The following is a 23976-nucleotide window of genomic DNA, read 5'->3' as shown; positions in this document are numbered from 1 at the left end:
TTGGCTCTTGATGCCAGGATGGCATTTGACCTAGTGGAATGGAACTACTTGTTTGAGGTACTGTCGCGGTTGGGGTTTGGTCCCAGCTTCATAGCATGGGTTAGACTGCTATACACGGAACCAGTTGCTCAGGTGGTGGCGAACGGGCACATTTCGAGAACATTTTCCTTGGGGAGAGGTACGAGACAGGGATGCCCCCTCTCGCCATTGCTGTTTGCGTTATCCTTGGAACCGCTTGCCACTCTCATTAGGACCTCGCCCTTACTGAAGGGAATAAGTTGGAAGGAGGGTCAGGAGGATCGTTTGTCGCTTTATGCCGACGATATGTTGGTATATCTCATGGATCCGGATGCGGGGGTGCCGGCCCTGCTACGCCTCTGCGATGATCATGGGAGGGTCTCCGGGTACACGATAAACTGGAACAAGTCGGAACTGTATGTCGTGAAGGGACAGCTCCCCGTGCTAGCGGCGGACTGCCCTTTGAAGGTGGCAGGCTCCTCCTTTAAATACCTGGGTATTCACGTGACTAGAGACCCCACTGAATTTCTGGACAAAAACTTGTATCCCCATTTGGATAGATTCAAACAAGATGTCAAATTCTGGGCGGGACTCCCACTAACGCTTTTGGGCAGGGCCGCATTATATAAAATGATGTCCTTACCCAGATTTTTGTATGTTCTTGATAACACGCCCTACCAAGTACCTCCCAGATTCTTTCAAAGAGTGGCAGCACTGGTCTCCAATCTCTTATGGGGTAATTTGCCGGCTCGTATTGCACAGCCCAAGTTACACAGGGGATGGTACGATGGGGGCATCGCATTGCCCAACCTGAAACTGTACTATTGGGCAGCGCACCTTAAACCCATCAACCACTGGCTCCACGCCCCCCAAACTGACCCAGCCTTTCAGGCCGACAGGGAACAACTGGGTACTGATACCATGCTGGCCCCGTTATATGACCAACGCCGAGTCCGTAATTTAGTGGGCCCCACCAAACTAACAGTGACGCTCTGGCATGCCTCGACAGCGGCTTTGGGCTGGAAGGGGAAAATAACGAAACTCACTCCGTTATGGGATTCCCGAGCTTTGGGCAACATGAGAAATAGCCGGGGCTTTTCCCAATGGGATGCTATAGGGATCTCCACGGTGGGGGACCTTTGGGAGAGAGGGGAGGTGATACCTTTTACAAGATTGAGAGAACTGTACACCCTGAACGAACGGGAACTCTATAGGTACATGCAGATAAAACATGCACTGCTCACTGTCCTACCTCCTCACGCAGAACTACCGGAATCTTCCCCGCTGGAAGACCGCTTGCTTACAGAATTCATGCCCGAACGGGCGACGTCCCTCACATATCGTAAATTACTCAACAACCTGCCAGACCCACTGATGTCTCTGAAGGAGAAATGGGAGGGGGACACTTGTGAAATGGACGAACATGAGTGGAATGCAGCCGTAGCATCGCCTAAAGAGGTGGGAATCTCGGCCCGGATGCGACTTGTACAGCTGAAGATATTGCACAGGGTCTACTACACCAGAACTATGCTACACCGCATACGCAGATCACAACACCCTTATTGTCTTCGCGGTTGTGGGGAGGAGGGCACATTTTTTCATACCTTATGGGAATGCCCCCGGATCAGGGAATATTGGGCACGGATCCTACGCACCATATCACAGACACTGGAGATATCGTTGTTGCCCGAGCCACGGCGGTGTTTACTTAATGTATGGGAACCTAACGATCTATCCAGACACGGCCAAATCTGGGCAACGGTGGGTCTAATGGTAGCCAAGCGAGATATTGCACAGCGATGGGGGGCTGCTGAGGTGCCGACTAAGAACCATTGGTGCTTAAATATGGACAGGGTGATGATAACGGAGAGGGCAGTTTACTCAAGTAGGGCCTGCCCGGGGAAGTGGAACAAAATCTGGACTAAGTGGAATGCCTACAGAGGGGATATTTGTGAGCCCTTAGCAGAGGAGGAACAGGAAGACTCTGATGGGGAGGAGGACGATAGCTAGTACTCCCGCGGAACAGCGTTAAGGGGTGCATACTAGTCGCCAGGGACTCACTGGACAGCGTACTGCCACAGGGGAATGACAGGGGGGTGGTGTGAGGTCACGGGCCAGTTGAGAACACATTCTTAGGGCCACTCGCACCGGATGGGACAGCGGGCGTGGGGGGAGGTACCAAGGGACTACATTCCATGGGGAAGCTGTTAACGCTTAACACTACTCACCATATGATCGCATTGTGATTCCGATGTTTTGGTTTTATCTGTTTAATTGTTGTCTTCGCGAGAGGAAAAAACCCAAAAACCTGTATATTCTTTGATTTAACTTGCATAACGCTGTACCTTTCATTGTGGCATAGCCATCTTTATCTTCCAATGCCAATTGTGACTACGCGACAAGTTGCATGCTACGTACTGCCTATTGAACTGTTATAGCGGCCAGCCCGTTGGGTTGTAGGCATTCCGCTGTGTAACTTGGACGGTACAATAAAGGTTTTTGAAAAAAAAAAAAAAAAAAAAAAAAGTGCATAAAATCTGGTTGTAACTTTCATTGTTTAAGCAGTAGTTGTAATTCTGCTCTATCGCTTGCCTTTCACAGGGCCTTCATGCTTTGACAGCAGGCATTGTGCAGTTCGGCCAGAAATCAGCTGTAATAACCTATTACAGGAGAGTAGTTATGTCATTTTCTTATTAATTATTGATGACACGTCTGAACAGTGTTAAGAAAATTAGGGATAGATTTGTATAGTTCTTACACACTTCTGTTTATTATTAAAATAAAAAGCAGCAATAACACGACTCAACCATAGGTTTACTTATAATGAGTAACAGAGAGAGAGCCCGTCCGTATCCCCCAAGAACGCTCGCTTCCGACTTATCCAATATTACATAATCCAAAGGGCCTACCTCACGCCTGATAAGTTTAACAGATCCTTTCAACGAGCCAATGCCCACTGCCCCAGATGTCATTCCCTAGATGCCAACCTCCTGCACGTGTTGTGGGCTTGTCCACATCTCGACAATTCCTGGAGACATGTGACGACCCGGTTGACTGCCTGCCCAGGTTGTGTAGAATTACACAAATGGGAGACATGCATCGTGGGTCTCTTTCACAGAAACAAGAGACAGAAGGTCACTTCCCGCTTTCTTGAGTTGGGATTCTTGGTAGGTAAGTTTAGTCACAAGCAGGGCTGCCAAGTATCACGCATCAGGTGTGACACTAACGTATTTCAGTGTGGTGTTCCGCATCACCGCACTGAAATGCGTTGTCACGCATTTTAATGCCACTACTCACTTTGCTGTACCAGCGCTGAAACTGGCTACACCTGTGCGCCTTTGTTCCCTGCAGACTTGCCGGCCGGGAGCTTCCACCATCACAGGATCACTAACAGTTAATGTTCACTGCTGCAGCCGGCTACAATGTAGCTTAATAACCCTGCTCTGGCTGCAATGAAATTCCCGCCCATAGCGTGGCATGACAATGACCCGGCCGAGGCAGTCCTGTGTCCAATACCTAGACCCCGGGCGGGGCCTGCCCTCAGCAGTGGTTAAGTACTAGCTGGCGCAGCATGGGGATGTGACCTCACGTCTTCTGGTCTGGAAGGAAGTCCAGGCCGGAATCAGGAAGCTGCGGAGACTCGTGGAGTTGTGCCGGGCGCTGGTGAGCAGTCATTGTGTGTGAATAACTCACTAGTACCCTGCGCAGCTCATTAATACCAGCGTTGGTAGCCCTGGCTGCATCACTCAGCATGGGGTCTGAGAGGCGCCCTGGGGCGCTGCAGAGTGCTGTGCGACGATGCGGCTCACTACTGCCCCCAGACCAAGCTTGCTCTGAATGGAGGACAGCAGCTCACTCACGCGGAGGCAATGCGGGCCGCGCCTGCCGGCCGGCCTGACCACAACTTTACCTAGCCAGCCTGGACTCTGACTCTTAGAGACAGTAAGTTCTAAGCCTGCTTGCCATTTAGTACGCTGTTTCTTGTCACACTCACACTGTCCTCCTTGAAGACGCATAACTGCGACGTATTATTTAATTGTTCATTATTGATGAAATGCCGTCGACAGCAGTCAGAACAGAATTCTCCCAAAACCCCATGCAGTTAATTTACAATTAAATATGGAAAACTGCACTCAAGTTGCTTGTCTTTAATTTCACCACTGCCCCTCCATCTCATTTGCCAGCCTGTGGCACAGGGAGACAGGTCAACTAGCCTCTCCTCCGCCATGGCACAGGGCAGGCTTGAGTATACCCAATATGACTATTGTATTTTTAGTGGCCTTGCCTGAGCTAGGATTGCCTCCTTGCCATGAAAGAAATACTGGGCAGTTGTTGTCTGACATATGATACTAAACAAAACCATATATTTTTATTTGTAATATTCCTTTTTTGCCTTTGTTTCCAAATAATTTACATTCATTTTTTACGTAGCTTAGAACACATTTAAAATTGCTTTTTCTATTTATATTTGCTGTTTGAAGTATGTTAGGATAATGGATAAAAAATACCGTCTTTTAATGAGTTTCCTTGTTTTTGTACTAACCGAGACATCAAAATACTGGTGATGCTGGTAGAAAACAAGCTAGATGGCAACCCTAGCCTCAGCAGTCTCCTCTCCAAGAGCCTTTCACCACCACCCGGCATGGGGGGATGCAAGCGCTGAACCCTTCTCTTGCCCTCCGTGTTTATTGTGAGAGCAGATGCTGGGCTGTATAGCCTGGTGTCCATCCCTGGTGAGTGGAGCAGCCTTTCAAAGACATTGACTTGATCCAGCCTGCTGTGAGACTGAGTGACAGTATAACCGCCTAGTTGCACTTACTGCACGTTTTCATTTAAAACTTGCTTTTTAAGGCCGCACAGTCATGAATGATCAGATCAGTGATCATCTTCTGAGCAGCTGTAGTGCGTGTCTGCCCTCTGTGACTGAGAACTGCAGTCACGCAGTCTGTCTCCAGTTAGTTCACTTCCATTTATGCTACTTAGGAGCAGTTTTAAGATCTTCTTAGAGTTTCTGGTTGCTCAGATGAGTGTCATTTCTGATATTTAAATGTTTCCATCGTTTTCATTGCTTGATTTTGCTCGCGAGAAAGTGTCACTCTTAGTCGTTGAAATGTCCCTCATAATTACACTGAAATCCTAAAAATGTCACACATAGCAATCTGAAACATTGGCAGCTATGCACAAGACGTTGAAAATTGCCTGACCCTCCCCCTCTGATAGCCCGGTAACAGTTGCTACTAGTGTGGACCAAAGCAGAGAGTACTGCATTACACAACAAAGACACTGTGGGGTTACGTAAGATCCCCATAGCTGCCAACTGGGACATTATACTACATAACTTCCAAAATGAATTCCTCTCAGACTGCACAGATGGTGCTACGAGGGTAGGAGAACCGGACACGGAGTCCTAACCTAACACTCTGCTAGAGTCTAGCGAGACGATAGCGCCATGCCGGCCCCTCATATAAATTAGGATATGGTGGGCTCATTGATGGGAAGTATATACACACTGTTGATTCTTACCAGGGATTGGGGAAGATGGGAGAGGCCTGGGAAGACCCAAGTTGGGCAGGTTTGTTTTGATGTTCTTCCTCCCCCCCCCCTCATTTCTTATTTTTTCTTCTCCTCAATATATTCTTTAGTTGATTATTTTGAGACTGACTCCCGCCTATGCCGACACCACATGCCGCAAACCCCGCGTATGAAACCCACAAACACTCAGTATTGTTTCCTGTGCATTGAAACGACCAAGCCTTTGGCCTTCTGATTGTAACCATTTGCCTGTTCATTGCTGCATGTAGCACTTTTATGTGCGACAACCGTTGCGCTCTTCTGCTGCCTCCATATGTAATGCATGTGATGGTGATGGCGATGTACATTTGGCGATGCTTTGGTCCTGCCCTATCTATACCTTACCCATGTTCATGCTTCTTCAAAAGAATATAATAAAAACTAATTTAAATAAAAAAATTAAATAGATAAAGAGTAACAGAAAAGAGAAGATACACTTCGAGTCACCAGGGGTGGAGGCACTGGCCAGAAGGCTAAAACCTGGTAGGACCAGCAGGACAGTATAAGAGTATTTGTTCAGGGGCACTGATGTCAGGGAGGGAGCAAAGTCTACAATATTTAACTACTGCTTCACTGACCGGTTGAACTGGTCCCTTTAATGACCCCACAGCTTTGGCAACCGTCTAACCGTTCCAAAACACAATTAAAGCCCTTTGAATTGTGTGATCTTTCACTATGGATACGTTTTCTTCACTTTTTAAAAGAAAACAAGAACTGTCTGTTGAAAAGATGTTTCTTGTAATGTGTGTGCAAGGGCTTTTTCGTGTCTGTGATTATGATGTAAACATGCAAAACCAGTAAAAACAGTTTGGGTTTAAATCCTTTTTATACTATCACACCAGGACCAACACGGATGTCCCTGGAGTATACCAACGCATTTGAAGAACCAAAAAGGAGATGAGTGGGAAGAGAATACAACTTCAAAACAATAGATATCAACTAAGAAACCACAAAAAACAATACAATTCTTAGTCATACAGGTCTTCTGCTCCAAGACGTGTGGGGTTGAAGGAGGGAAAGCAGAGAGGCAAAACAGGAAACCCTCACTTCAAAGGAACCAGCCCTCGCTCACTCCCTGTCTCCAAAGGGAGCTGCCCTGCTCCTCAACTCTTCACCTACCCCATTCCGCCCGACGCCCCCCTTCAGCACGAACACCAGTATCTTCACTCTCAGATCACCAGCATCAAGATACAGGGCATCGAGCAAAGTCCTTTCTGAGTCTGGCTGTGCAAAAACATATCGTTTCACCAAATCTTCCACTTGGGTTAACCTGGAAAGACCATCTGTGGAGTAAGTCCCTTTGCTCCTCTTTCGTGTCAGTGTGGATTCGTTCACCGTCACCACCTAGATATGCTGCCCCCACTATCTAGGCTACCAATCCTGCGGCTGCACTATCACCATGACCCGTCCGCCAATTACATTTCCACCTTCGCAATTTCTTACAGGCAGCTGATATACCTGCCTGGCCCATTTATTGGCCGTTCAGGCTGCACAGGCAGCAACCCCAGATGCACTCCCTCAATTTGAGCACTGCCTCGACTGAAACGAAGCCTGGGACCCCCACCATCCCGAAATTTACAACACTCCTCATGTTGTCCAAAGCATAGCTTTTCACATCAAGTTTCAAAGGAGCCTCAGCATTCCACAGATAGGGGACCATTTTGGTCACATAGGTTTATGGACTTTGCACACAACCAAGTGGACTATGGCACTGCCGCCAGAGGATATGGGCACTACATGGCAATTAAATACTCGGTCACCCATCCATTCATATGTCCCCATGGTAACCGATCCCTTACTACATTTCAGAAATGGCTCCTCACTTGCACTCATGATAAAGGCCTCCTCTCAGGCATTTATACATTCCCGAACACATTCCCCAACCTTAATAAATATATGGCGCATAAGCGGTGGGAAAGTGAGTTAGATTGTTTTCTATCCGCCAGAGAATGGGCCGATATTCTCCACAGAACCTGCACATCAGCCTTGAACTCATCTGGACAGTTAAATATGCTTAGGCTAACCCACTACTGGTACTATGCCCCAGCCTGGCTGGCCAAGTGGACGCATAATACCAAAGGTGACTGCTGGTGCAACTGTGGCCACTCAGACACCCTGACCCACCTCCTCTGTCCTTGCTTCAAGCTAATGCGGTGCTGGAAGACTGTACTATCCGATATTAATGAGATGTACTTAACAGATATCCCCAGCTTTCCTAGTTATGTCTTAGTGGGACTTTCCAATGCATTGACCCACCCCCTCCTCTCCATCAAGGGCAAATGCATCACTTTAGCACTGGGCAGTGCCAAACATGCCATTGTATCCAACTGGGGCACAGAAGCCATGCCGGCTCATGCCAACTGGCTCCTCAAACTATGGAGCCTCCTTGGAATGGAAAGATGACGGCCTTCATAGATAATAAATTATCACAATTTGACACAATCTGGGGCCCGTGCATGCAATTCTTATCACAGAACTTTCGAGAACTTTCATATCTGGCATACCTCTGAATAATCATACTAACACCTATAGTGAATACAGCGGAACAACCAAGCAGCAGCTGCCCTGGCTGGTGCACCACCATTTACATCCCACCATGAGACTATATACATTCCATCAGGCTCTCCCACTCCCCCAGCCCTCCTTTGACAAATTGACTTGTTGGTCTCAAACCCCTCTCCCACCCCTCCTTGTGTTGCCCTTACTGGTCTTCGAATGTAGGTGAGCGTTTTCTATGTTCTCTTTTTACAAAGTCAATAAAATAGATCTGAACCATAAAATAGTCTAAAAAAGTGCCCTTGTCGAGAGGGGGGTATCTCTTCCCACTTCACCACAGTTATAGCAGTCAGAGTCCCTGGGACACATACTCCCCACTCAGTTCTCTTCTGTTCTACCTGGCCTTCACGGCTCTCCAATGTCAGCTCCACCTTTGCTTTAAGGTCTTCATTGTGAATATCCTAGTTAGTTGTGGTAAGCGTGGTAACTAATGTTACCACATATATATATATATATATATATATCTATATATATATATCAAAATTATGAGTTGTGTAAATATTGGCTGATATTTAAGAGGGAAAAATGCCCAGTAATTATCAGAACATGCAGGTTTTGGTGCGATTAGAACATCAAATTAATTACTGGGCCACTAATAAGGAGGACCTAAAAGTGGCATAGTCGAGCAGCTCAAGGCTTAGTCAGGGTGGTGGTGTGGGGTTAGAGACTCAGCACTGAATAATCATGGAGAGGCAAGTAATACATCACCATCCAGGGACTGCTTTGACCCAGAGAAAAGAAAGTATTTAAATCTTATCACACAATGAGGAAAAAGGACCACTGCCCAAAATCTAGAAGAGTGTGGTTATTAGAGCACTGTTGAGAGCAGTACCTTCCTTATGTTATGTGGCCGTCTTATCTTGTGCAGTATATTATACATTGGCCTTTGGCTCAGTACGGAGAAGTGTTATGATGGTTGAAAATAGATATTGCCTTTGCTATGGATGTTCTCAGTCAAAGCCAAATCTCTCAGTTAGCATACCTTTGAGGTCACTTGTCTCTCCCCTCAGTGAACAATGTCACAGTGCCTGTCTTAGTCCTAATGATGAAGTTCCAGAAATCCGTTCACAGGCACCACCACTGCATGCCACGGTCATTGGAGGCAGCCCTCCATTGTTATGTCCCACCACACAAGTTATTTCAATTGGTCCAATCAGCAGAGTTTATGCTTCAGGTTGTGTGCTGCCCACAACCAAAGGTAGGTCACAACAGTGCCAGAGGAGGTCCACAGATGGCAACATAGATAGCAGTCATGGGGAGCTTGTTGCTTGGGTTTTACTCAATCCAACTCTCAAACTCTCCTCCAAAATAAGCAGATGACTCGCAGCAGTGTCCCTCTTCCAGAAGTTCTTGGGATTTTCTCAGCCCTCAGAGATTCTAGAAAGTTTATCCAAGTCGATGGCTGCTATCCTGTTAACAGGGTATTATGGATTCTCTGACGGAGTATTGCTAATGTAACAAAAGGGCCACCTTTTAGCAAGGCTGGAATTCTCGTAATGGACAACACTGATGCCTCTGACAGAGCTCTTAATATGTGTAATTGACTCTTCTGACAAACTGTGAGGGTCTGCTTTATTATATTGGGACAGTATTCCTTGAAAGACTGTCTAATGTCAACGGGGCAGTAGCAGCACACATTGGTAGGACACTTTACTATTGATTGCACAGAACTAACCAAATAAGCTGATTTGGACGGGGATGTCAGCTACAGACTAGTTCTTCTCGAAACATAGACAATCTGGTTGTCCACACCTTACATTTTTCAGATGACAGGTTTGTTGAAGTCCTGGTATCACTAACTGGTGCATGGTATTTCTTCTCTGCCAGCACTCTCTCAGCATGTGGCAATCTGTGGTCCAGAGTCACACAGCTTCATTTTCCAGAGCACTGAGCCCCGGCGCCGGGCCCAGGCTCCCGTCAACGCCGTCGCCACTGTGGACACAGGGACCAGGTCTCCGCCTGGACGTCGTCTACGGCTGTAGCCCCGCGCAGGCCACTACCTGGGGGTGAAAGTGACCCCTTTGGGCCACAGGGCTCCTTTGTCACAGCTGCTCCTGGCTGAGGCTGGACCTTCGGGGCTGCATAGTTGCCAACATTTGAAAAAAAAATACAGGGCACTTTGCAGCACAGGGCTGCTGCAGATGGGAAGTTCTCGTTTGTGTACCTGTGTGTAATAACGAGGAACACTGTCTGCAACAACATTACCCGTGACAGTCTCCAACTTGCAGGGACTGTCCCTGCAAAAACGGGACAGTTGGCAAATATGGGTGCTGGCCAGACTTGCAGATAGCTGCTGCAGAAAGGGTGGGCTGGCTGGAAGTGTGTTACCCACTGTTACCCCGGGGGTCCATTACCTGTAGGGAAATCACCAACACTCCATGTTGGCACACACATTGAGCAGTTCTGTGATGTCTTTTGGTAACCTAGTGCATTATGGGCGTTGTAGTCTTGTTATGTTTCTATTGACCTGGTTTAGTGCGAATCGCAGGTGAATTGCCAGCTCAGTGTCTTGCTTGGCACATGCATGTCTGCCTGCTTTTCAGCCCAGACTACTTTGCAAGTATGGGGCTGGAAGTCCCAGCACCCGATTTTAAAGGATAATTTGAAAATGCCTTGCAAGTGGCTAAAGAAAGGAAAGCCAGATCTGACAGAAAGTCTTGCTGTTTGGTGACTCCAGATCGGGCATGAAACATGCAGCCAGTCTGGGCTTTTCAGCAGACATCACTTTCTATGCTGGGATCTTTCAGCCCCAGTTAATGCAAAACTACAAGTTTTTAGAATACAATGTGCTTTTGGATAAACAGCTACTCCTAGCTCAGAGTGGTGAACGTGACGTTGGGGCCACTTTGCACCTACGGGCACGTAAGTGTTAACTGCTAGGATCAGGGCTTTAAATGGAAGCAAAAAAAGTGGGGTGGTCTCTAAAAGGGGCATGGTCTGTAATTAAGGGTGTGGCGTTAACATGTAACCAGTTTCTGTAATTCCCATTACGTACCACTCGACTGGTATGTTGATGCCTTTCTGAGCTTTCTGTTACCGCATCCAGATATATAACACAACAACTGACCTCCATCTCTGCCCCGGATATGGAGCACTGTGCATAACGTTATTTCTATTTTTACAGCGTACATTCTCCTATTGCTTGCTAACTCAGTAAGCCTCCTCCCACTATACTACTTAATCCTGCATGGAAAATTGACCTCGATTTACTCCCGCTTGATTCTTTCTTTCTTCAGTGACCCTTTTCTTACCTTCCATTCTCTGTATAACTTCTATTTCTGAGTGTTGCCTCCTCTCAGTCTCATGCCTGCCTGCCTGCCTGCCTGCCTCAACCCTTCTGATTGGAAATGCTGCAATTGGATGATCCCTCATTTTACAGATCACAATCTCTCCTCTTTGAAACCCTATCCCTATTGTCTAATCTCCACCAGCCGATCTATCTCACCAACCATTCGCCTGAAATCATATCGCCCCCACTAACGACTACACCAACCTGGTATTGAAATATCACAAAGTAACTGAAGTAAATGCATGCAATTTTTCTTGAGAGCACATAAATGAATTGCATTAACCAAAAATAACCACTAGATTAGCCACTAACCTTGGGTTTTGGAGCAGTATGCTACTTGCCATAAAGCACTTCAGCACTTCGTATGGGGTAGTAAGCACTATATAAATCCAAATACAATTACCACACTGCTTAGTTTCCCCAGTATCACATTGTCTCGAGGCCACCTCCAAACCAGAGCAGAAGGCCTGACTGCAGTGGTCGTCAGATCTAGGCATAAAAGTTACAGGCAACCAATGGGCATTCTGCAGCATACAGACCAAATAGATCTCCTCCAATGGATAACTTAGGCTACTACATTACAGATAGCTTCATCAGGCATACCACTCCCCTGATAGCATGGTCAAGCATGGTCAAGCATGGTCTCTCAAAGGACCCGAGCTGCAGCCGATGCTCAGCCTCATGAATGGATTTTGTTTCCTTAGCATGGGGCTGTTCAGCAATAATGCATTTTGGTCTCTGATGCTGCAGGCCTTGGATGTCATGGTAGATTCAGTGGTAACAGTCACCCGACGAGGGCATTGCTAGGTTATGTGAAGAAGTCCCCCTTAACCTAATAGGAAGATCCTCGCGATGGCGACTCTGCTGGGTCGCCGCAGTATGGCAATGACATGGGAAGGTAAAGGCATATCCAAATTTAAGCCCTGGCTGAAAGACATGATCATATGTGAGAAACTGCTGAGCTATATGCATAAACTCTACCATGAACACCGAGACCACAAGATTACTGGGGCCAGCTCAGGGAATGTGTGGCTAATTTGGAGCCCAATGATCAATCAAACCAATTATCAGAGCCTAGGAGCTGATTATGATTTACCGAAGGGAACCCTATTCATGGTCAATAACTGCTTCACAGTGGAACTCATCACTTCTTGTCTAGGTGTGGAGCAGATGAGTGGGCCTCTGGTCGAACACTCTTTGTGGTATATCTCCTTTGCACTCGCGTTGACTCACTGATGTCTGCTCTTTTGTAATCGGACCACAGTCCTTGTTGTTGTGTATGCTGAAATCACCCAATAAAGAGAACAAAAAAAGTGACAGGAGAAATCCAAACACTCTGATAGACAATCACACACACCCAACAGTGAATACTTAGAAACAAGATCCCATGTACATCCAACACAGCGCCAACACAATGCCGGTTCACGGTATATCGTGTTGCACTCAACACAGACACCTACCTATTCAGCCTGCCACACTAGAACTAGCCTACTTCTAACTGCGCCACAAAGGGAAAGCTACTTGCCTGAGAGACAGCTGAACATGACACCGAGGCCTACCAAAGATGGACCAGAACGCAGTACCCAGAACATATTATCAACATAATATCACAGGAAGACTCACACTCCGGTTTGCAAAGAGCAGGATAAAACTCAGAAGCACTGACGTGGTTTCAAATTAAGGAGTTTAATGTGACCCCATTAAATGGATACAACAGGCGCCCTCCAGCAGCAGACAAGCTATAAGTTCATACTAATGGCAGACAGTGCACTATACAAATTCCCAAAGCATAATACAGTCCTTCCTGGGAGGTGTTATGAAACAGTTAATGAAATTTAAGAGAACTGTGATGCTTTTATGTACCATGTTTGCTGCTATGTAGTCCGCACTTGCAGAAATGCTGTTTTAGAAAACCATAAAATACATTCAAAATAATCAAATTTCAGGCGCAGATACTTCCAGTGAAATGTTTCTCTCTTGTAGGGGTCACTTAACCAAATCACACGTAAAATCGAGTAGATTTAATAATTTGTTTAATTTCATATTCTTTTTTGAAGACCAGGAATATGGTATTTTTTCGACCGAAGTAGAACCTTCCAATCCTTTGCACGTCATTCCCTCAATGTTCCCTGCACAACTACTTCATAATGGAATATAAATAAACAGCATACCTCACTAGGCACTGGGTACCATTTGGGCATCTGCAGATCCGTTGAGAACAGAGCTTGTTTCACTGTTTTCAGCATCCTGGCAAAGGTTCTGTTCAAGTATTCAAGGAAAGCCACATTTTTAGGAAGGATATCTGCATACTGTTTTCACATAAAGTTCAAATGTTTCAACAGGTTTTTGAGCTTTTTACGGAACACAACCTCAGCCATACTTTGAGCTTTAGAGTTTTAACTCAATGACTACTCGCACAAACAGAAACAGTAGCTGAATGGAAAAGTTTCAACAGTCCTTAGACGGAAAAAAAAATAATGAGAAAATAAAAGGCAAATATGTCAGCACAATCAATGCGCTATCTCGTTTTTTTCGTTTAACACAGGAAGTAACTCAAAGCCACCTATGTACACAAGCACACACTGATATATTTAATATAAGAAACATACGAACCCGAGAGGAGTTGAGGGTGTTGCCGCGCTGTGGTGACGTGAGTGGTAGTATGTCGAAGGCGGCCGGTTTCTCTTGTGCTCGCTCCAGCTTGTGTAACCAGAGGTTTCATAACACATATTTTGCTGGCGTCCTCGACCAGTCATCTGCTGCCTTCAACTGGTTGCTCGGGTGCTTTCATAAGTTCCATGGAGGATTGTCTTGGGCTGGACAAAGGACCGGCGCCATGGCAACCGAGGATGCTGCGAATCGTGGCAGGTCTCAGGTAACACGAGCCGGGGAGCTCAGCTGGGCGCGCACACCTGAGGGGAGCAGTGCTCGTTTTGTGCAGCATGTGCATTCTATCTCTGCATGGTCAGCAACCATGTGGGCCGGGGACACTTTACGTAAGGCCGCGGCCCATTTTTAGGTCTCGCCCTGCGATTGCAGGCCAAAGGCCTGCAGTCGCAGAGCGAGTCTTTTGTAATCGTTTCACGCGTTTTACTTTCAAGGACTAGGCAGAGCGGACAAGAGGCTGTTACGCGCACGCAGCCGGCCGCAATGGGATCAGGTCGCGCGCTCACCCTCTCCTGTCTCTTCTTTCTCTCCTTGGACGCCTCATGCATACACACACACAGCCCCTGCTTTTCGCACAAGCACACACACAGACACACACACGGGCACACGAGCGCACATACACACACACACACATGCACACATACAGACACCAACTCCCCCCCCCCCCCCCCCCACCGCCTCCACCCCCCAAGGGTGAGATGTCCCCCCCCTCTTTCCTCGCACTCACCTGAGAGGTCGGCGCGGGCCCCACCGAGCAGCAGGAGGCAGGCGGCGAGCAGCAGCGGCGGCTCCATGGCGCTTGGTCCGTCCGTCTGTCTGACTGCCGGCGCGTGCCCCCTTTCGGCCTCCTATACAGATGCGTGAGAGAACAAGGCCCAGTGCGCCCCTCTTACGCACTGAGCGAGCGCGCGCGTGCCCGCCCGCCACAGAAAGAGAGCACGGACAAGGACCCGGGTCTAATATCAGCTGCGCACGACCCGAGCCCGAGGACAGGGGGCAGACCAGGGCCATGGAAGTAGAAGGACAAGGGCCGCGAGCCCGCCTGCGCTCGTGTATCGCTTTGTGTGAGCACAGAGGCAGTCTACGCTGCCAGGTAACAGTGAGTATTCCCAATATTCGGCATTGCTTTGGGGGTGACCAGACACTCGTTTGTTTTTTAGATTCGAGCTTCAGAATGTACCTAAAACGGTAAATATCGACTGTTATCTACATTGGGCATCGTGGTAATTTTAATGTGGTGTAAATGGCTTAGCCAGCCTCTAGGATGAGGGTGGGTGGGGATAGACCTCATAGTTCAACTAAAGATTAGTTTGTAGACATGTTAAGGTGGCTGGGGAGCTTGAGCGTGCTGCTGTGATGACTGTGTATTTGCTACTCTTGAACAAGAGAGTAATGATGAGAGCTAACCACACTTGATACTCTGAGCACGCTGACATCTTGCAGTGGCTTTAGTTTAAAATAATGCTTCTACCTGATGGCTTTTTTTCCCCCCCATGACTTTCACTTGTAGAGTCAATCTGCCTTCCGGTAGAATCCCTTATCAAGTATACTCTGCAGGAAAAGGTGAGTTCAGAAGTATTTCAGCTCAGACATTCTCCCCGCAGCACTCAGCCCAGGGTGTGCATGATGAGCACATAGTTCAGCTGATTCTCTATGAAGAACAGTCTTTCGCTCCTAGCTGATGCATCCTTAACTGAAAAGTGCTGCCCCTAATAGCCCAGGGTTGACACTTGTTCAACTCACACCTTAACTGAGCTTGGTGTCACTAAACCGAGTATCCTGCCAGTCTCAAAGCTATCAATTAGTGTAGTCCTGAAGCACGCTTCCTATTTGGTGCTCCTGCTATAATAGCATTAACTGAATCAACCATCGTTAGTTGTAAACATCAGTCTTTAACATCTCTTCATGCTATCTGCCTCTGACTAGTTTCTGCTGTCATGTCTCTTTTCAGACTGCATCGTTTGCGACTGGAGAACAGATGAGCCAGGTTAGTAATTGTGCGCTCAGGATGGGTTTGCATCATTTACTTGTGTATGTAAAGCCGGGTGCCAACATGGGCCAGTCATTTTCATGGTTTGGATCGTTAATAATGATTTTAGCTATTTCTTGTAGCCAGGGCCACTGGATGTATGCGATTCTGCGGCCGTGGCGTTTTTCACATAATTATAGATTCGCCACGTGGTCCATCTGCTTGTATAATCTGTGTATTTTAACATTGTTTTTTAGTAAACTGTTCAAAGGTTACTAAATGCAGCAGCATGGTGCTGCTACATAAGAGCATATGTTCACTGGTCACCTTTCTGTTGCTTATTTCTATATTTCGGTAGTAATGAGGTCCCCCCAAATCTCTAAGTACTAAATGAGGTTAATAATGTGCCGCATGATTTGCCCTTCTGCCGCATAATTCCTATGGCCCTGAATATAGCTAGTAGAGTGACTTGAAGCTTTGCTTTTTCTGCCTCCTACCTATCGGGTAGGGCAGTACTAATGTCATGGCTTGTTGGCTAGTAGCATTTGGCAATTTGGTATGGCATTTCCACCTGTGGTCTTCCTCTGCTCATTGTGTGGCTGCTCTGAGCTTAGAGGATTGATCTATTCAACACCATTATGCAAAGCCTCGTGGCACCCCCTTCCCCTGAATGTTGTAGCAGTCATGTGGGTAGTTCACAAGCAACCAGTGATGAAACCGATTCTGCCATATGAGTATTGCTGATTATACTCCTACCGTTCCATTTGTCTGAGGTTGCTTGACTCTAGGGTAGCCGGTGGCTTGTATATACATCAGTCAACTCCACACTAGCCTCTATGTGGACCTTTACTACAAGGTTTCTCTATCCACCTGAATGTGTTAAGGAGTGTAATGTGGCAAAAGCTGAAACTTTTGTGCCTGGAACGTCCCCTCTCTAAGACTAGACCATCTGATTTCTAAAGCTTGCCTGTGCAGGCCCTTCAGCAGGTGAGATTAATATTTTGTTGGTAGTCACTTTCAAAACTGGATTTACGGTGATAGTAACTCGAACAATCACTGAGCACCCCATGAAATAGACAAGAATTGATTAATCTGAGCTCCTTTGACTTAACTGGGGGTCGAAAGAGCAAGCATCAAGGATTCATCCCTTTTTTGTTACAGGTCCTTGATCCACCTGTAAAGGTTTAGGGGTGTTAACTGATTCCTGTAGGACTGAGTTTATTAAAGTATGCCTTTTTTTAATTATTGTGACATTAAAACAGAGTATTTAATATATGAAATGGGGCGTGCGCTTTGAGAACAAACAAATATGGCGAGGCAGTGAGTTCCTCCCACACTTAAAAGCCAACAGGCAGCACATGCCTCATAAGAAGGGGTAATATATATTTTTTGTTACAATCATTTGATGTACAATCTGAAGAATTTACATCTTTGTTTCTAGCTCAATGGGGTCAAAAGTAGCTAAATCCTCATCACCACAATTTGTTGTGCAGTGGCACAACCTTCAATAAGGTTGTTGCCTGTGACCAGCACTGCGTAATTCAGTGGCTCTGTTAATAGGATGTCATACATGGAGGTTAACAAGGGTGCCTTGAATTACAGCATTTTGCAATAAGTTAACATGTCTAGTTGGAGAGCAGTCCTCTGTCAATTGTTAGTGCAGAGGTGTATAAGTGGCAGTGAATAGCCCAATATATTTACATTATCATTCTAGCTAGTAGGTGTGGGCTAGGTAGTAAAACCCAGCCAAAAGCAGCCTCTACTACCTCGCAGAAGCCAATCTGTCTTATTTGGATAGGATAGCAGTGACTGCAAGAGAAAGGTTGAAGCAGGACATTTGAGAGAGTAAAAGACTGTCTCTACGTCGTTTTTTCTGTTCAACTGCCTTCAATTTAACTGCCTTGATAGAAAACGACCAGCAGAGGTCAGTAAAATGCCAGAATCACTTTAGAATTCTCTAGATTCCAGTCCATGGGAATGGTCTTCCACGAGCACCCGTAGACGGTATTTTTTCAAATCTTGTATTTTCAGTGAAATGACCGCTGAAAGCCCTGATTTTATATTAAAAACAGAGCTTTGGACTATACCATTTTCCGCTGAAAGGCAATATTTCTCATTGTGTTGCCATATCTGGCGTGTGATGCAGTTTGGTGCTTATTTCCCTCCTTTTTAGGTCTCGCTGAGCCAATGTGCTTGCCCATTGCTCCGGCTAGACTTATGTAGGGGCTCCAGGAAAGGCTGCCAGAGGGCTTTGGAATGAGGATTATGGCCAGTGCATGTGTGCCGGCGTGCGCTCTCAATTTGCTCCCCCGCCCCGGCATCAAACTTCAAAGGAATGTGCTCCCGAGCTTGCTGGCCTCGCTCTCATTAGCCTTTATTTACTTGTTTTCATGGTCTGTTCTTCATCCAGCTCTCTCGCTCCTTAGCTCTGTTTCTTCCCTCTCTCTCTCTCGCTTTCAACCTTGTTGTTTCATATTGTTTGCCCTGGCTCTTCTCTTCCATACAGGCTCACTTCTGTTGCTCGCTGCTTTTGCTCCTATGAATTTTGGCCTATCTCCAACCTCCTCCCTCGCTGATCTTGGATCTCGGCCCCCTCCTCCTCTTTTCTCTCTCCCTCGCCTCTCCCGTGCTTACTGTTCCGGTCTCCTATTCATTCATCTTCCTCATCCAATTTACCACTCTCCATCTCGCAGACATACTTCCATTCTTGGCTAAGAAAATCATTGCAGTATTGATCTGTGCCTACTAGTCTCTCTTCATAACGCATCCCATGCTTTGTTAATCAATGTTATATACATAACGAGGGTTTTGTTTACAGGTCTATTTAGAGGATACCTCACTCTGGGGCACCACCATCTCACTTGGGGGCACCACCACATCATCACTCAGCACCACAACAGCACTGTCCTTGCTTGCTACCAACAAGCATTGCCATAGCCAATAGGACTCGCATTAGGAAAGTGTAAGCTATTGGCTTTGTGAATAACAATGCTATTAATTTATATCTTTTTATAGCCAACACATTAAAAAAATGTGTCATTTACAATACCAATAGCTCACACTTTCCTAATGCGAGACCTATTGCATTGCAAATGCTTGTTTTTGTTTGTTTATCATAGAGCCAGGGCCGGTCCTAGGCATGGGCGGTATGGGCAGCTGCCCAGGGCCTCGCGCTCAGGGGGCCCCGCCGCCGGCCTCGCAGAGTAGACCACAGAGCAGGGGGCCCGATATGAAATACAGGAAAAGTGCTGCGCGCACTCGGGCAGACAGTAAGGCACTTAGAGGGGCCTCACATCTTCCCTTTCGCCCGGGGCCTCAGAAGGCCTAGGACCGGCTCTGCATAGAGCAACATAATTGCGACGCAAACGTCCTACGTGACCACAATGACAGGGGGTTAATTTAACGCTCCCAGCAAAACTGCCCTCGGAATCTCTAAATTACAGACTAGCATTGCACAAGTCCTACCTGTTCCATCTTCAATTTACTTCACAGCCGTCATCTTGTAATGGAAATTCGAAGTTTCATGAAAAAAGTTAAAACATAATCGTCATGCAATTATTGATAGCAAACTACAACCGTAATGAAATATTTGGTATGAACATGCACTCAAAGAGTCCGAATGGAAACAAATGAAAAAGCACCAGTTTCACATGTATATGGTTTACGTTCTTAAATGAAAAGGGCGGGTTTAATTACATAATTAGTGTGTTTTCATTTCAAGGCAGTGCGAGGTTTCCTTTAACAGGCAGCGCAAGTTATCCACTTCCAAGATGGCCGTTCCTTTAATATGCAGTAAGCCCGGGCGTGCAGTAACGCCCATGAAAGTGGAAGGGTTAGAACAAGAAGGCATGCAGTGGTGTCACTTAAAGGGATTTTTAGGTCTCGCTGGCGTTGCAGCGCCAAGCGCTGCCGCCAACGAGACTTATAGCCGCCTTCATCCCTGTCAAGGGAGTAACAGCTGTGAACGAGCCCGATACAGACCTGGGCACGAGCCGACCCAGGTCTGTGAACGCGCTTCAAGGTTGAGCAGCTTGTGCACGTTTGTTGGACGTCAGGCACCGCAAGCGCCACCAGACCAATTATCCCAGCATGAAACTCTACTACCTGAGGCCCACAAGACCAATTATCCCAGCAGGAGTCTCCACTTCCTCAGGCACCGCAACAATTATCACAGTATGAGACCCACTTATCACAGCATGTCAACAGGTGCCTCAGGCTGCTGGAGCACTCAACTATAATTAATGCACAGTTGAGTGCTCCAGCAGCGTGGGGCCCTCTCTGCATGCTGTGATTATTATCACTTTGGGGCCTCATGCTGTGATAATTAGGGCTGTTATAAAACAGGGGTTGACCCAATGAAGTCCAAGGACCTGGGTATTCAGCAGTACAGACAACAAATGGTCCTCGACATAGATTTGCCAATAAGAATAATCATAATCTTCAATCAAATTAATTGACTCCAAATTCAGACTAAATCTGTAGACTTGATAGTATAGAGGATAATAGCCCACTGCCTCAAAGAATTATCATTACGGTACGTGTCAAATAACCAATGAAACAAAAGAAAGTCCAATTGGGACGATTAATTTAATATACCATACAGTAATGTTTGAAAAACAATATATCTATGTACATGTATTTACACAAATCATAAAGCAAAAATACATTTTTTTAAAAAGGGGAGAACGTGCACAGAGAAAGATAAAGTAAGTGCTCAAGTGGATGATCAAGACGATCAGAAGAAAGTGTGGTTGATTTATGTACAAAAGAATATTGAGCCTGTCCTAGATACTGCTTGTAAAAAATACTTCTTTTTTACTCGCTGATTCCTATGTACAATTCCTTAGTCCTTCAATTGCACCATTGGCAATGAAGAAAGGGAGTGGGGGGTGGACAAGGGACAGGGATTAGTAGGTACAGGCTCCCAAGGGGGAATGTCGTCGACGTTTCGACCCAACCATGTAAGGGGTGGTTCAAATCCTCAATAACGGGTCTTCATCAGGACGGTGTAATGGGGAAAAACTCTTTCAGAGTGCACGTCACTTAAAAACATTCATTGGGCACCCTTCCGTAGTGCCTTGTCACAATCAAGTGCGTCGGTTAATCCGCAACCCCAATGTGAGAGTATCCAAAGTTATACTACAGTGTAGATTCAAAACTGTCTATCAAGCCAAAGTGGCTCCGAGTGTTAACGCTGATTAACCGACGAACAAAACAAACCATAGCATAACATAACAAAGAATAGCAAAACAAAACATAGCATAGTAAAACAAACCATAGCATAGCATAACATAACACAACAAAACAGCAGAACAAAACAGCAGAACATAACAAAACATAGCAAAACAAAGCATAGGATAGCATAGCAAAACATAGCATAACATAACTTAAAACAAAACATAGCATAGCAAAATATAGAATAGTGTAGCATAGCAAAACATACAATAGCATAACAAAACAAAACATAGCATAGCATAGCATAGCATAACATAACACAACAAAACAGCAGAACAAAACAGCAGAACATAACAAAACATAGCAAAACAAAGCATAGGATAGCAAAACAAAACATAGCATAGCAAAACATAGCATATCATAGTAAAACAACAAAACATAGCATAACAAAACACAGCAAAGCATAACACAGCAAAGCATAGGATAGCAAAACACAGCAAAGCATAGGATAGCAAAACACAGCAAAGCATAGGATAGCAAAACACAGCATAACATAGCGCATAACATAGCGCATAACATAGCACATAACATAGCGCATAGCGCATAACATAGCGCAACGCATAGCGCATAACATAGCGCATAACATAGCGCATAGCGCAGAACATAGCGCATAACATAGCGCATAGCGCATAACATAGCGCATAACATAGCGCATAACATAGCGCATAACATAGCGCATAGCGCATAACATAGCGCATAACATAGCGCATAGCGCATAACATAGCGCATAACATAGCGCATAACATAGCGCATAGCGCATAACATAGCGCATAGCATAGCGCATAACATAGCGCATAGTGCATAACATAGCGCATAACATAGCGCATAACATAGCGCATAGTGCATAACATAGCGCATAGCGCGTAGCATAGCTCATAACATAGCGCATAGCATAGCGCATAACATAGCACAAGCGCATAGCATAGCGCATAACATAGCGTAGCGCATAGCGCATAACATAGCGCATAACATAGCGCATAGCATAGTGCATAGCATAGCGCATAACATAGCGCATAACATAGCGCATAGCGCATAACATAGCGCATAACATAGCGCATAACATAGCGCATAACGCAAACATAGCGCATAACGCATAACATAGCGCATAGTGCATAACATAGCGCATAGCATAGCGCATAGCATAGCGCATAACATAGCGCATAACATAGCGCATAACATAGCGCATAACATGGCGCATAGCGCATAGCATAGCGCATAACATAACGCATAGCGCATAGCATAGCGCATAACATAGCGCATAGTGCATAACATAGCGCATAGCGCATAACATAGCGCATAACATAGCGCATAACATAACGCATAGCGCATAGCACATAGCATAGCGCATAACATAGCGCATAGTGCATAACATAGCGCATAGCGCATAGCCCATAACATAGCGCATAGCATAGCGCATAACATAGCGCATAGCATAGCGCATAACATAGCGCAGCGCATAGCGCATAACATAGCGCATAGCATAGCGCATAACATAGCGCATAACATAGCGCAGCGCATAGCGCATAACATAGCGCATAGTGCATAGCATAGCGCATAACATAGCGCATAACATAGCACATAACATAGCGCATAACATAGCGCATAACATAGCGCAGCGCATAGCGCATAACATAGCGCATAGCATAGCGCATAGCATAGCGCATGACATAGCGCATGACATAGCGCATGATATAGCGCATGACATAGCGCATGACATAGCGCATGACATAGCGCATAACATAGCGCATAGCATAGCGCATAACATAGCGCATAACATAGCGCATAACATGGCGCATAACATAGTGCATAACGCATAACATAGCGCATAACATAGCGCATAACATAGCGCATAACATAGCGCATAACATAGCGCACAACATAGCGCATAACATAGCGCATAACATAGCGCATAGCGCATAACATAGCGCATAACATAACGCATAGCGCATAACATAGCGCATAACATAGCGCATAACAACGCATAGCGCATAACATAGCGCATAGCGCATAGCGCATAACATAGCGCATAACATAACGCATAGCGCATAACATAGCGCATAACATAGCGCATAACATAGCGCATAACAACGCATAGCGCATAACATAGCGCATAGCGCATAACATAGCACATAGCGCATAACATAGCGCATAACATAGCGCACAGCGCATAACATAGCGCATAACATAGCGCATAACATAACATAGCGCATAGCGCATAACATAGCGCATAACATAGCGCAGCGCATAGCACATAACATAGCGCATAACATAGCGCATAGCATAGCGCACAACATAGCGCATAATATAGCGCATAACATAGCGCATAACATAGCGCATAGCATAGCGCATAACATAGCGCATAACATAGCGCATAACAAAGCGCATAACATAGCGCATAGCGCATAACATAGCGCATAACATAGCACATAGCGCATAACATAGCGCATAGCGCATAACATAGCGCATAGCGCATAGCGCATAACATAGCGCATAGCGCATAACATAGCGCATAACATAGCGCATAACATAGCGCATAGCGCATAACATAGCGCATAGCGCATAACATAGCGCATAACATAGCGCATAGCGCATAACGTAGCGCATAACATAGCGCATAGCGCATAACATAGCGCATAGCGCATAACATAGCGCAGCGCATAGCACATAACAT

General features: G+C 46.1%; 1 protein-coding gene, 1 non-coding gene and 1 pseudogene across 2 annotated transcripts in view; 2 read left to right on the top strand and 1 right to left on the bottom strand.

Moving 5' to 3' along the window:
* The window catches only part of HEBP2 (heme binding protein 2), a 30955-nt gene extending 16514 nt beyond the window's left edge, over positions 1-14441 (bottom strand). Inside the window, exons 1-2 of the mRNA XM_078647055.1 lie at positions 14048-14441; positions 13606-13693 (exon numbers count right to left, since the gene is read on the bottom strand). Of these exons, the coding sequence (XP_078503181.1) occupies positions 13606-13693; positions 14048-14190 (231 nt within the window). The 5' untranslated portion in view covers positions 14191-14441. The remainder of the gene's footprint in view (positions 1-13605; positions 13694-14047) is intronic.
* Positions 14442-15715: 1274 nt separating this feature from the next.
* Positions 15716-15791, top strand: LOC144765442 (small nucleolar RNA snR60/Z15/Z230/Z193/J17; annotated as a pseudogene).
* Positions 15792-16773: 982 nt separating this feature from the next.
* On the top strand, positions 16774-16846 carry LOC144765441 (small nucleolar RNA SNORD47). The gene has a single exon (XR_013597430.1). It is a non-coding gene; the product is annotated as a small nucleolar RNA SNORD47 (small nucleolar RNA).
* The last annotated feature ends 7130 nt before the right edge of the window (positions 16847-23976 follow it).

The sequence above is a fragment of the Lissotriton helveticus genome, chromosome 6 (genome assembly GCF_964261635.1).
Source record: "Lissotriton helveticus chromosome 6, aLisHel1.1, whole genome shotgun sequence".
Lineage (NCBI taxonomy): Eukaryota > Metazoa > Chordata > Amphibia > Caudata > Salamandridae > Lissotriton > Lissotriton helveticus.
Note: the sequence above shows the minus strand (reverse complement) of the source record. Positions and strands in the feature narration are given on the sequence as shown.